The sequence below is a fragment of the Rhinolophus sinicus genome, chromosome 4, assembly GCF_057876585.1.
Source record: "Rhinolophus sinicus isolate RSI-liver-muscle chromosome 4, RSI-T2T, whole genome shotgun sequence".
Classification (NCBI taxonomy): domain Eukaryota; kingdom Metazoa; phylum Chordata; class Mammalia; order Chiroptera; family Rhinolophidae; genus Rhinolophus; species Rhinolophus sinicus.
Window position 1 is genome coordinate 73,381,787 of NC_142504.1, and position 13,977 is coordinate 73,395,763.

Genomic DNA, 13,977 nt, shown 5'->3' on the forward strand with positions numbered 1-13,977 from the left:
TATAAGAACGCAATGGACTTTTGTACATTGATTTGGTAGCCGGCAATTTTACTGTCTTCATTTTTTTGTTTATCACTTTTTGGTGGAGTCTTTAGGGTTTTCTATATATAGCATCATGTCATCTGCAAAAAGTGACAATACAATTTCTTCATTCCCAAGTTGGATGCCTTTTATTTCCTTCTGTTGCCTAACTGCTCTAGTTAGGATTTCCAATACTATGTTGAAAAGCAGAGGTAATAAAGTGTCATGTTCCTGAACATAGAGCAAAGGGCTTCCGTTTTTAACCATTAATTATGATAGTAGCTGAAGGCTTATCATATACGGGCTTTAATATGTTTACGTATTTTCCTTCTATGCACATTTTATTAAGTGTTTTACTCATAAATCGATGTTGTCTCTTGTCAAACGCTTTTTCTGCATTTATTGATACAATCACATAATTTTTGTCCTTTCTTTTGTTTATGTGGTGTATGTATCACACTGATCAACTTGTGTCTATTGAACCATTCTTGTGCCCCTGGGATGAACCCCACTTGGTTATGATGTATAATCTTTTTAAGGCATCACTGCATTCTATTTGCTAGAATTCTGGTTAGGATTTTTGCACCTGTATTCATCAGAGATATTGGTCAGTAATTTTCTTTTTTTCTGTTACCTTTAGCAGGTTTTGGTATCAGGGTGATGTTGGCCTCATAAAATGAGTTAGAAAGTATTGTCACTTCTTCAGTTTTTTGGAAGAGTTTGAGTAAGACAGGTATTAGATCTTCTTTGAATGTTTGGTAAAATTCACTATTGAAGCCATCTGGTCACGGACTTTTGCTTTTGGGAAGGTTTCAGATGACTGATTCAATTTCCTTACTGTTGATTGGGCTATTTAGATTTTCCAATTCTTTGTGATTCAGCCTAGGAAGGCTGTATGTTTCTAAGAACATGTCTATTTCTTCTAGGTTATTGAAATTGGTGGCATATAATCCTTCATAGTATTCCATTATCCCTTGTATTTCTGTGGCATCCGTGGTAACTTCCCCTTTCATTTCTGATTTTGTTTATTTATGTCTCTTCTCTTTTTATCCTAGTGAGTCTAGCCAAGGGTTTGTCAATTTTATTAATCTTTTCAAAGAACCAGTTCTTTGTCACATTAACTTTTTCTGTTGTCTTTTTGTTCTCTACTTCCTTTAGTTCTGCACTAATTTTTATTATTTCCTTTCTTCTGCTGACTTTGGGTTTCATTTGTTCTTCTTTTTCTCCGTCTTTAAGGTGTAATGTGATTTTACTTATCTGGAATTTTTCTTCTTTCTTGAAATAGGCTTGCAATGATATAAATTTCCCTCTTAAAAATGCTTTCGCTGCATTCCCAAAATTATGGTAGGATGTGGTTTCATTGTCATTTGTTTCTATGTATCTTTTGATCTCTCCTCTTATTTCTCCTTTGACCCAGTCATTCTTTTAAAAGTATGTTGTTTAATCTCCACCCATTTGTGGTTTCTCCTGCTTTCATTTTGCAGTTGACATCCAATTTCAAAGCCTTGTGTTCTCTTAATATGTTTGGGATAATTTCAATCTTCTTAAATTTGCTAAGGCTAGTTTTATATCCCAATATATGGTCTATGTTTGAGAATGTTCCATGTATACTAGAAAAGAATGTGTAGTCTGATGTTCTAGGATGAAGTGCTCTATATATATCAATATGTCCATTTCATCTAATATGTCATTTAGGGCTATTTATTTATTTTCTGTTAGGATGATCTATTCATAGCTGTCAATGATGTATTTATGTCCCCTACTATAATTGTTTTGGTCAATTTCTTCCATTAGTTTTGTTAGCAGTTGCTTTGTGTATTTGAGTGCTCCCTGATTGGTGACATAAATAATGGTGACTGTTATGTCTTCTTGTTATATATTTCTCCTTATCATTATAAAACGTTCATCTTTGTCTCTTGCTACCATTTTCATCCTTATGTCTGTTTCATCTGATATCAGTATGACCACCTGATTTTCTCTGAATACCATTTGCTTGGAATGTCTGTTTCCACCATTTCACTTTGAGTCCATGTTTGTCCTTGTAACTGAAATGTGTCTCTTGGAAGCAGCATATGGTTGGGTTTAGTTTTGTGATCCAATCTGCTGCTGTGCCTTTTTATTGGGGAGTTCAGTCCATTTATATTTAGAGTGAATATTGATATATGGGCATTTCCTATCATTGTATGTAGGATGGTGCCTCCATTGTTTCTTTGCCTTTTTGTTGCTGTCTATTATTTCAGTGGGGTGTTATTCTATTATTTCCCCCGCTATTTCTTCTTTTTTTATGCCATATATTCCAGTTCTGGATTTTTTTTAGTGATTACCATTATAGTTTATGTAAAAGAAAGTTTCATATTTAGAGTATTCCATTTTCTTCAGTATGCTTACTTTCTCCATTCCTTTGTGCTGGTTCAGACCTTTACGCTCTCCCCTTTTATGTTTTGTTGTTACAAATTATCCCTATTTATGCTGTAAGTAAATTTCTGCGCTGCTGTAGCAAGTTGTCTTCTCTTTTTTTAAGACTCTTTTCTTTTTTCCCCTCTTTACCCTGTCAGCTATGTTTAAGTGTATAATGTCCTATTTGGTATAGGGGTAGCCATTTCCTGCCTCTGTTTGTTTGTAAAAAGAGAAAATTCATGGTTTTCTTTTGTTTTTTTGTTTCAGGTCGAATAGCCTCCTTCAATATTTCTTGCAGTGCATGTCGTGTGTTAGAAAATTCCTTCAGCTTCTGTATGTCTGGAAAGGTCTTTATTCCTCCTTCACATTTAAAGGATACCTTTGTTGGCTATATTATTCTTGGCTCATAAATTCTCTCTTTCAATAGTTTGAATATTTGATTCCACTCTCTCCTGGCTGTAGAGTTTCTGATGAAAAATCTGATGATAATCTAATGAGCTTTCCTTTGTAGGTTACCATCTTCTCTTCCCTGGCTGCCTTGAGGATTCTTCCTTTGTCGTTAATTGTTGACAGGTTCAGTACAGTGTGCCTTGGAGAAGGCCTGGTGGGACTGAGGTAATTAGGTGTTCTATTTGCTTCTTGGATTCGAGGATCCAGTTCTTTCCACAAGTTTGGGAAGTTCTCATCGACTATTTGAATATACTTTGTTCCTTTCTCCCTTTCTTCTCCTTCTGATATGCCCATTACTCTTATGTTGCTCTTTCTGATGGACTCAGAAAGTCCTTGCGGATTTCTTTTAACTCTCAAGTCTCTCTCTTCTTCCATCTGTGTCATTTCCAGATTTCTATCTTCGATGTCACTGATTCTTTCTCCATCTGGTCAACTCTATTACCTAAGCTGGCTATTTCATTCTTTATTTCTTTTATTGAGTTCTTAATCTCTAGAAATTCTATTTGGTTCTGTTTTAAAATTTCAATCTCTTTGGTAAAATGTTCATTTTGTCCTTTGATTGTGTTTCTGAGTTCATTAAACTGTCTGTGTTTTCTTGCATCTCGTTGAGTTTTTTCAGAACTGCAATCTTGAATTCTCTGTCATTTAAGTCACGTATTTCCATGTCTTTAAATTCATTTTCTGGAGACTTTTCATTTTCTTTCTGAGCTGTCTTGTAACCTTGGTTGTTCACGGCAATTAATGAAGTATTATTTTTCTTCCTAGGCATCTACAGGAGTGAGTTCTTTAACAGGTTGATAAGAAGAGGTCTTTTTTTTGTTTTCCTGTAGATGTTGGTAGAATGTTTTATTTTCTGTCGGACTACAGCCTTTTATTTACTCTCACGCTGTAGTTATATTTTCTCTGCACTGTTCCGGCTTCTCTCACAATGGGGCGTTTCCCTGGATGGTGGGCTTTTCGTCTGTGAACAGGTTGCCTGGGTTATAGGGCACCGCTTCTGTTGGGGGATGTGGAGAACTTCTGAAGTTCCAAAGGTTCCTGCACCAGTTTTAGAGCCTGTGTGTTTCAGCAGCTCTGTTTACCCCTACAGGGATCCACCCAGATATGTGTGTGGGGGGGTAAAGAGGCATGACAGATGGTTGCGAGCAATGGCGGCGACCACCAGCACAGCTAGTCCTGCACCCAAGGCTCCCTCCCTTTTGCCAGAACTATTTGGGCTGTGAGTCTGTGGCTGTGGGGCTAGTTGTCAGAACTGAAAATATCCTGTTCTTTTTATCTGACACTGCTACCTTTTCACTTCTAGCACTGGGAGGGTGGGGGTGGGGCAAGCTCTGGTGGTTGGGGAGGGGGCGCTTATGCTCCACACCTATGAGTTCCGTCTGTCCTCTGCTCAGCAGTGAGGGCTTAAACCGCCATTTTCACCCTTCTTCCTTCAGTCTTTGCTGCCGTTAACATTGGCTTCAGCCGTGTTATATGCTGATCCTTCAGGTGGGACTGTGGGCCATAAGCAGAGCACCAGCAGTCCGAATTCTTCCCTCTCCCATGACTGCGGTAGTTCTGGAATGCAGGGAGCTCAGAGCTCCAAGCTCCTCTACGCTGCTGCGCACACAGGGCCCACATCTCTGCACTTCCCCTTTTCCTTCTCCCTCCGCTCGGCAATTTGCGCTCCTTTAGATTATTTCACTTGTGCTTCTCTTGGTCTTGTCTGTCTGCTGTGCAGGGAGTTCTTTGTGGATTTATAGTTGTTCAACATGTTGTAAATTCCAGGGGAGATTTCAAGAGGCTCACCTCACGTTGCCATTTTTATGAGGTTATCTCCAACAATTACTTTAAATATGCGAGTCAATTTATATATAATACTGTAGTCACGGAGGATAGCTTGGTGCTAAATAAATTACCCAGGTATCATAAAACCCTCTAAACATTTTAATAATACTGTAGTTAACCACATAAAAAAAAATTAAGCCAGAAAAAGAAGACAGTAAATGCTTAGCAAATACGAAAAGTCAAATACAAGTCGATACTTCAAATTACCTTGCTTCAAGAACTGGTTGAATATCATTTATTAGTTGACTAGTATGACCAAATTCATCCTGAAACTCCAGAGGGATATTGAACGGAACTCCAACACGAAAAGGGGGATCCAGGAGACCAAATGAGAATTTCTCCGGCTTACCCTCTTTAAAGAAAGGTAAAAATGGAAAACAAAGTCATTTGTCAGAAAATTCACTGTAGGTCAGAAACAGATTCATTTATATACAGGAAATTAGACTGCTAAATCAGGTGGCAGTTTAAATCTATGCAAAATTACGTAAATTATATCTATAATCAACCTGGGAAAATAATAAAGTTAGATTTTATCTCAATATTCATAAAAGTAAAATTCTAGAAGTAGAGATTATTAGAATAAACAATATTCTTATAACCTTACAAAGGTAAAAATAAGGCAAAACATTGTTAAACACATACTTAATATGTATAAAATTATTTATTTGATAAAGTTTAAAATATCTTATTAGATACAATAAACAAAGTTAAAAGAGAAGTTCTACATGAGAAAACATTTGTAACACATGCAACAAAGAATTAAAATCCAGAATATATAAAGCCTCCTATAAACCAACTGTTCTCAAAGTGCGGTCTGTATTCTAACAGGTTCAGTCATCCCTGAGAAATTATTAGATATTCACATTCTAAGGCTCCCCCCTTAAATCCCGAGTCAGAAAGTATGGGCTTGATGCCCAGCAGTCTGTTTTAATAAACCCTCCAGGTGATTCAGAAATAAGCTTAAATTTGAGAACCACAGCGTTAACTATTGAAATGGACACAGCAAATGAACAGGCTTTCACAGATGACATAAAGTGTCCAATACAGCCTAGAGGAGAGGCATAACCTAATAACTAAAGGAATAATTTAACTGCCAAGTAAGTTACATAAATATCTAGGTTGGCCAGGAATGACCACAGGGAAACTAGAACTCTCATAGTTTTGTTGGAGAGAGTACAATGGTACAACCTTTTGGGAAGGCATTTTGACAGCAAATATATTTAAAACGTTATTAAATATATTTAATATATTTAATAATATATTTAAAAGCACATATACTTCAGCTAGGCAATTCTATTTGTTGGTATACACCCTAGAGAAATTCTAGTATGTATACAAAGAGCAGCATAATTTAGTCCCATATACCAATATAGCTTGTAACAGCCAAAAAATTGGAAAACAACTGAAATGATCATCACAGAGAATTGCTTAAACCACCACATCCACACTATGGAATGTGTTCCACAGCTGTTAAAAGAATATGGAAGATTTATATGTACAAAAAAGAAAGATCTCTATGGCAGCACTTCCTATTAAAAAAAGCGAAATTATCAGACACTTAGATCAGCCCTCTCCAAAACCTCCACAATGACACCACCGAGATTTTTGTTTTTTAAAGAGGCCTAAACCTACAAAACCAATGAAGAAAAAGATAATAGTAACAGAATTTGAAAGCCGGAGAACATATAGACAAGTATCACCAACGTAGCAAAAAGACTCAAGAACCTCAAAATCTCAATCATCAACAAAGCAGGCAGAGAATCCATCTAATTCACTCTGTAGAACACCCACAAGTCTCAGGAATGGCTGTATCAAATTGGATTAAAAACGAAAATTAAAAAAAAAAAAAAGTCTATTGAAGCCTGTTTAAGAAAACAGTTCCACAGAGTCCTATGCTCGATATATAGAGCCAGTGAACTGCCTTCCTCAGCCGCAGCAATAAACAGAAGGTTTATTCTCTGGGCAAGGTAAAAAGAGTAGGTCTAAGGAGTGAGGGACACAGCACTACTAAAATTGTCATAGTTTAATGAAAATAGGAAATTCCAGCTCAAGATTATATACTAAATGTGAGACTCTCAACAGCCTTCCCAAGATTGGCTCCCAAAATGTTGGAAGCCAGGTGTTTACCTTCCTAGCAGGACGCTGGAGAATCTGAACTGACCCAGAGGAAAAAAAAAACCAAAAAAAAAAACCTAACAATTTCCACATTATAATTTCCATAAATGAAATAAAAGCTTTCAAATGCCCTATTCTTACATGTGAGCAAATCATAAGTCAGGTAAGAGAGCACCTAATATAAAAGACCCAGAAAAACCTCAAAATAAATAAATAAATAAATACATAATACATACAATACCATAGAGGAAACAGACTATGAATAAAGTTTAAAAACTTCAAGAAAAACTACCACTAAGAAACATCACAGACATTACCTGGAGTAAGATTTTTACTGATATATCCCCTCGCGCAAGAGAAGTAAGAGATAAAATAAACATGTGGGATTACACCAACTAAAAAGTTTTTTCACAGCAAAGGAAATCATCAATAAAACAAAAAGGGATCCCACTGAATGGGAAAAGATATTTGCCAATGATATATCCGATAAGGGGTTAATATCACAAATTTATAAAAAATTCAACTCAACTCCAAAAAAACAAACAACTCAATTAAAAAACGGGCAGAAGACATGAAGAGACATTTTTCTAAATAGGACATACAGATGGCAAGCAGACATATGAAAAAATGCTCAACCTCACTAACCATTAGAGAAATGCAAATAAAAACCACAATGAGATACTACCTCACCCCAGTCAAAATGGCTATCATCAATAAATCAACAAACAACAAGTGCTGGCACGGATGTGGAGAAAAGGGAACCCTTGTGCACTGTTGGTGGGATTGCAGATTGGTGCAGCCACTATGGAAAACAGTATGAAGGTATCTCAAAAATCTGAAAATGGAACTACCTTATGATCCAGCAATTCCACTCCTAGGTATCTATCCGGAGAAATCCAAAACTCTAATTCAAAAAACTTTACGCACTCCTGTTTATTGCAGCACTATACACAATAGCCAAGACATGGAAACAACCGAAATGCCCATCAGTAGATGACTGGATTAAGAAACTGTGGTACATTTATACAATGGAGTATTACGCAGCCATAAAGAAGAAAGAAATCTTACCATTTGCAATAACATGGATGGACCTAGAGAACATTATGTTAAGTGAAATAAGTCAGACAGAGAAAGACAAATACCATATGCCATATGATCTCACTTATATGTGGAATCTAAAGAAAAGAATAAGTGAATAAACTAATCAGAAACAGTTTTGGAGACATAGAGGAAAAACTGAGGGTTGCTAGATGGGCGGTGGGGGGGATAAGGGGGAAGGTGAGGGGATTGGAAAACAGTCAGTAACCACAAGATGGCCATGGGGTTTTGAAAATTAATTTGGGGAATGTTATCAATAATGTTGTAAAGATTTTGTAGGGTATCCGATGGACACTTATCTCATTAGGGAGACCACCTCAGGGAAGATGTAGATGCCTGATCACTGTACTGTACACCTGAAGCTGAAGCTGAACAATAATGAATGTAAACTTTACATATATATTATATATATGTTTATTATATATATATGAGTGTATGTATATACTTACAAGAAGCGGAGTACAGCATTAGGAATAGAGACAGTGGAAACGTAATGGCTCTGTGCGATGTCAGAGGGACAGTGGATGGGGGGAGGGGGATTCACACAGTGTGAGGGATATAAATGATAAACGTCTAAGTATTACTTTGTCTTGTGCACCTGAAACTAACAAAAAAAAAAAAAGAAAGAAAAACTTCCATTTATTAATAGGCTCAGAGATTTAATTAATAAAGATACTGAATCCATGCGGTAGGAAGAAAATACACTGAAAGGAAATAACCAAAAAATAAAAAATGTATTTTAGAAACGAAAAAATGATAGCAGAAAGGACAAACTCAATAGAAAACATAAAATATCATGCTAAGAGAATCTCCCAAAAAGTAGAAAATTAAGAGCAAGAAATGGAAACTCCAAAAAAGAATATTAGTACATCAGTGAAGAGGTCCAACATCGTAACAGCAGATGTTGTAGAAAGATGAACAGAGTACAAAATCAAAGTAATTCAATGAAAATTCCTAGAATTTAAAATGATAGAAACTGGGTCAAAAAACAAAACAGTTTCTTCAAACATCTGGGGGTTAGAGCAGAGGGAAGACTAGGAGATAGGAATAGAGGGGTTCATAAGCAAAGGTCAGGAATCAAAATAACTTTACCTTCTACCAGCAACAAGAAAAGCTAGAAAACAATCATGACTTCAAAATTTAGAAGGCTATAATAATGAAAAAGAATTACAAAGTCATTTTAAGATCAAGATGGTTACATAATTTGTTCAACATCTTTCACTAAATTATCTATCTATTCCTCCTCGATTTAAAATGCCATCTTTAGCATATAGTTATAAATTAGTATTTTGCTTACCTTTAACAGAAAATTTAATTGCTTTAGATGGTAAAGGTCTTCCAGCATAAGTGTCCGCATTACTTTCATTCAATACAACTTGTAATTTCAATGTATAATTCCCCAACTTTTGAATATTTTCTGGAAAAATTAGGAAGGAATTATAAATCAAGTCAAATAATACTGATATAATTTTAACATTCAGAATAACTCACCCATTTTTTTAAACCAGTAAGGCCATTTTCCTCCATGTTGACTAATATGTGAAATGATTTCTTTATTTCCACTTGAAGCTTAGTAAAAGAAAAAAAGAAGTTTTTACACCTTGTGAAACTGAATACAGAGCATGAATACGAAATGTTACAATGGCATCAAATATGTACTTTTGTTGTACATTTTTAAAAATTGTTTTGAAACTTCAGAAGAAATCAACATATCCTATGCAAGTGAACAGCATAATAAAAATTTTATCATTGACTTCACTAAAATTCCTTTATTTGAATTCCTAAAAACGTATGAGTAAATAAGCTTAAATAGTACAAACAAAAGAATATAGATATGTTTTTGATATTAAAAATCACTTTCCTTAAAAGTTTCCTTCAACAGTAAAAGAGAATATTTTATTAATATAAGGTAATCTCTAAGCTCTCGTTATTTGTTAAGAAAAAAAAAGCAAGGAGTACAAACATATATATTTATATAAAAACAAAGTGCTACCTTTTTTTGTAAAAAATGGAAAGAAACATGAATATAGTTGTTCTTCCTTAGCATTATAACAGCAAAAACAAGAAATATAAGCCAAAAACAAATAAAGGGTAAAAAAAAAACAAAAACAAAAAAACAGAGTAGAGGGATAATATAACTTCTCTGAAATATTCCTAATTATTTTTTATTTTGGAATTATGTTAATGACTTAAATATTCAAAAAGCAGAATTAAAACAAAGCAATTCATAAACAAAACCAAATGATTATCAAGTAGGTGATAAGACCACATAAAAAAGAGAAAATAATTTCAAATGACTTCAGAATAATTTTTACCATTTATAGAGAAATGTATTTTAAGGACAAACAGAGGTGCAAAAAAGTCAGATTTAATTCAGCTGTCTTATTAGTAGTAATTACATTAGCATTATTATTTTGAAACTATTTGAATGTATTGCAGGGGATTTCTGGTCAAGATGGCAGAATAGGAAAACAGTGCTTGCCTCCTTTCACGACCACATCAAAATTACAACTAAACTACAGAACAACCATCATTGAGAATCGCCTAAAAATCTACCTGAACAGTGGTCCTACATTTAAGGACATACAGAAGAAGCCACCTTGAAACTGATAAAAGTGGCAGAGACACAGAACGGACTGGTTCCACATCTGTGTGTGAACATTAACAATTGGGAGGGATATCTCAGCTGTGGAGGTCGCTCGTTGAGGAGTGAGGGGTCCCAGCCCTACACCAAGCTCCCCAGTCCCGGGTTCAACTGCTGGGAAGAGAAGTCCCCACAACTTCTGGAAGTAAAAACCAGTAGAGATAGTGGTTGAGCGAGACAGAGTGGGGCTGGAGACCCAAGTGTTCCTCTTAAAGGGCCCACGTAAGGACTTACTAGCTGACAACCTCAATTGCTCTCAGCTCCAGCGCTGGGGCAGCAGTTCGAAAGGTGCCAGGGATATACAGGGAGGAACTGACAGCCTGGCTCCAGGACGAGGCCTGGAGGAGCAGCTTTCTCCCAGACAGAAGTTCTAGCAGAATTCATTGTTCCATTGTTGAGCCTTCCCATGACCCAAGATGCAGACACAGGCACTGACCACATCTGAGTCTCCATCAACCTAGTTTTAACACACTCTTCACCCCCTCCCTGGCTGATTTTCCCGAGACCCCACCTTACTCAACTTCCGGACACACTCAAGCCACTTCCAGTGGCTTTTCCATACAAATGGCCTGTATTGGCTCATGCTATGGACTTTCCTAAAATCTCTCAAAAATTCACAAAACTCAAAAAAGCAGCAATTGGCCTCGGCATGCCCTGAACACTTGGCTGAGCAGCCCAAAGCCCAGCACTGGCGTCAGACGGACTCAGTTTGTGGAGTGGCCTCTCCCAAGCGCCTCCGAACTCAACACAAGTGGAACACAGTGGCATACTGCCTTTGGCTCATGCTAGGTGGCCCCGGGCAAGGCACAGGCTGCAGCTAAACTTGGTCTGTGGCAGGGACCCTCCCAAGATGCCCCGGGACTTGCACACCCGGTGGCCAGTTTTGCACCAAAACGGAGCACCACCCAGCTGCCTCCGCAGGTGATACACCCAAAGGGCAAATTGGGCAGGCACCAGAGCCCTGCTAAAGTGAATCCTGCTACATAGGGTCAGCCCCTGCACAACAGCTCTTCCATTGTAGTCATTGCCAGTCCTCACAACCAATCAACTTGAGGGTCAATCCCTCCCACTGATGTGCAAACAGCAACCAAGGCTCAACTACAACACGAAGAAACACACAAACCACAAAAAGGACACACTTGCAGCACCCAGACCAGGGTACCAGGAGACTGCGCCACTGGGCCCCAAAGGACATCTACTACATAAGGCCACCCTATTAAGACTGGAAAACATAGCAGCATCACCTAATATAGAAACAAATACAGGGAAGCAGCCAAAATGAGGAAACAAAGAAACATGTCCCAAATAAAAAAACAGAACAAAGCTCCAGATAAAAACCTAGACAAAATGGAGACAAGCAATCTACCAAACACAGAGTTCAAAACACTGTTTATAGAGTGCTCAATGAACTTAGGGGAAAAGTAGATGATCTCTGAGAACTTTCACAAAGAGATAGGAAACAATAAAAAACAGATAGAAAACATAAAAAACAGCCAGTCAGAAATGACGACTACAATAATTGAAACAAAGCAGTGGCCAAGACATGGCAACAACCAAAGTATCCTTCAATAGATGACTGGACAAAGAAGATGTGGTGTATATATACGTAACAGAACAAGACTCTGCCCTTAGAAAAGAGGAAATAATGCCATTTGCGACAAAATGGATGGATCTTGAGATTATTATGCTAAGCGAAATAAGTCACACAGAAAAAGTCGAGAACAATATGATTTCACTCAGATGTGGGATATGAAACTGAAAGCAACAAAGGAATAAGACAAGCAAATAAAGAAACAAAAAACTCATAGACACAGACAATATGCTCCAATCAAAGGACATCGGGTGGCTGATTAGCTAAGAAAACAATACCCTTATATATGTTACCTACAAGAGACTCACTTCAGAGGGAAAGACACACACAGACTGAAAGTAAAGGGATGGAAAAAGGTATTTCATGAAAATGGAAACAAACAAACAAAAAGCTGGAGTAGCAATGCTTATACCAGACAATATAGACTTTAAAACAAAGGCTGTAACAAGAGACAAAGAAGGACCCAGTAATCCTACTTCTGAGTATTTATCCAAAGAAACCCAAAACACTACTTCAAAGAGACATGTGCATCCTTATGTTCATTACAGCATTACTTACAACAGCCAAGATATGGAGACAAGCTAGGTGTCCATCAATGGATGAATGGATAAAGAAGAGGTGGTACATATATACAATGGAATACTACTCAACCATAGAAATCAATAAAATCTTGCCATCTGCAATAAAATGGATGTATCTATAGAGTGTTGTGCTGAGTGGAGTAAGTCCGAGAAAGATAAATGTCATATGATTTCACTTATATGTGGAATCGAAAAAACAAAATAAATGAACAAAGAAAACAGAAACAAACTCATAGATACAGAGGACATTTTGATGGTTGCCAGATTGGAATGGGGTTGGGGGGATGGGTGAAAAAGGGGAAGAGATTACGATGTACAAATTGGTAGTTACAAAATAGTCATGGGCATATAAAGTACAGCATAAGGAATGTAGTCAATAATATTGTAATAACTATGTATGGTATCAGATAGGTACTAGATTTATTGGGGTGATCACTTCATAAGTTATATAAATGATTAATCACTATGTTGTATGTCTGAAACCAATATAATATGTCAATAAATTAGGAAGGAATGAAAGAATCAGGGGGAAAAATATCACGTTTATCTATACCAAGTAACTAAATCAAGAAAACTTCATTAATGGATGAAACCAATACATGATGAGTAAAAGGACAACTTTATAATCATATCTGCCAAGTGAATTCAATGTTCCATCAGCACTAAAGGTTGGATTAGGTATTAGATGCCACCAAGGAATTACTATGCTAATTGCAAATATACACGTTTTTGGAGATGCACACACCTGCAATTCAACAACCTTGAAAAAGAACACATGAAGCAAGTACAACCAAATACTGGGTAATTGTTGAATTAGGTTAACTGATATATATCAGGGTCCATTACATAATTCTGTTTTATTATTTGTTTCATTCATAATAAAAAATTTAATTTTAAATGAGTTGCAATTATAAATTTGTAATGGAAATTAAACTGTAAACAACCATCAGAAGTTCTCTAAAAAAGATAAAGCAACTTTATGATTTTTTAATGTATTTATTCAACAAATATTTAATAATTACCTCCTATAATCACTAGAAAGAAAAACGAAAATATAAAAAATATCCTTGCATGGAGTTTATGTCTTCTAAAGCAAGGGGTCCATAAACTACTTTATTGTCCCTTGTCCCTGGCTGCTTTCATTCTAGAATGTCAGTTAGGTATCTGTGACAAAGAACTTATGACACCTCAAAACCTAAATATTTACTATCTGATCCTTTACAAATAGTTTGCCACCCTTATTTTAGAGAACA

General features: G+C 36.4%; 1 protein-coding gene across 2 annotated transcripts in view; it reads right to left on the reverse strand.

The window, feature by feature from the left end:
• Nucleotides 1-13,977, reverse strand: part of SMCHD1 (structural maintenance of chromosomes flexible hinge domain containing 1) — a 145,980-nt gene that overhangs the window by 73,589 nt on the left and 58,414 nt on the right. For both annotated transcript variants that reach the window (XM_019755744.3, XM_074340261.2), the window contains exons 18-20: nucleotides 9,400-9,477; nucleotides 9,206-9,325; nucleotides 4,903-5,047 (exon numbers count right to left, since the gene is read on the reverse strand). In XM_019755744.3, coding sequence (XP_019611303.2) covers nucleotides 4,903-5,047; nucleotides 9,206-9,325; nucleotides 9,400-9,477 — 343 coding nt within the window. The remainder of the gene's footprint in view (nucleotides 1-4,902; nucleotides 5,048-9,205; nucleotides 9,326-9,399; nucleotides 9,478-13,977) is intronic.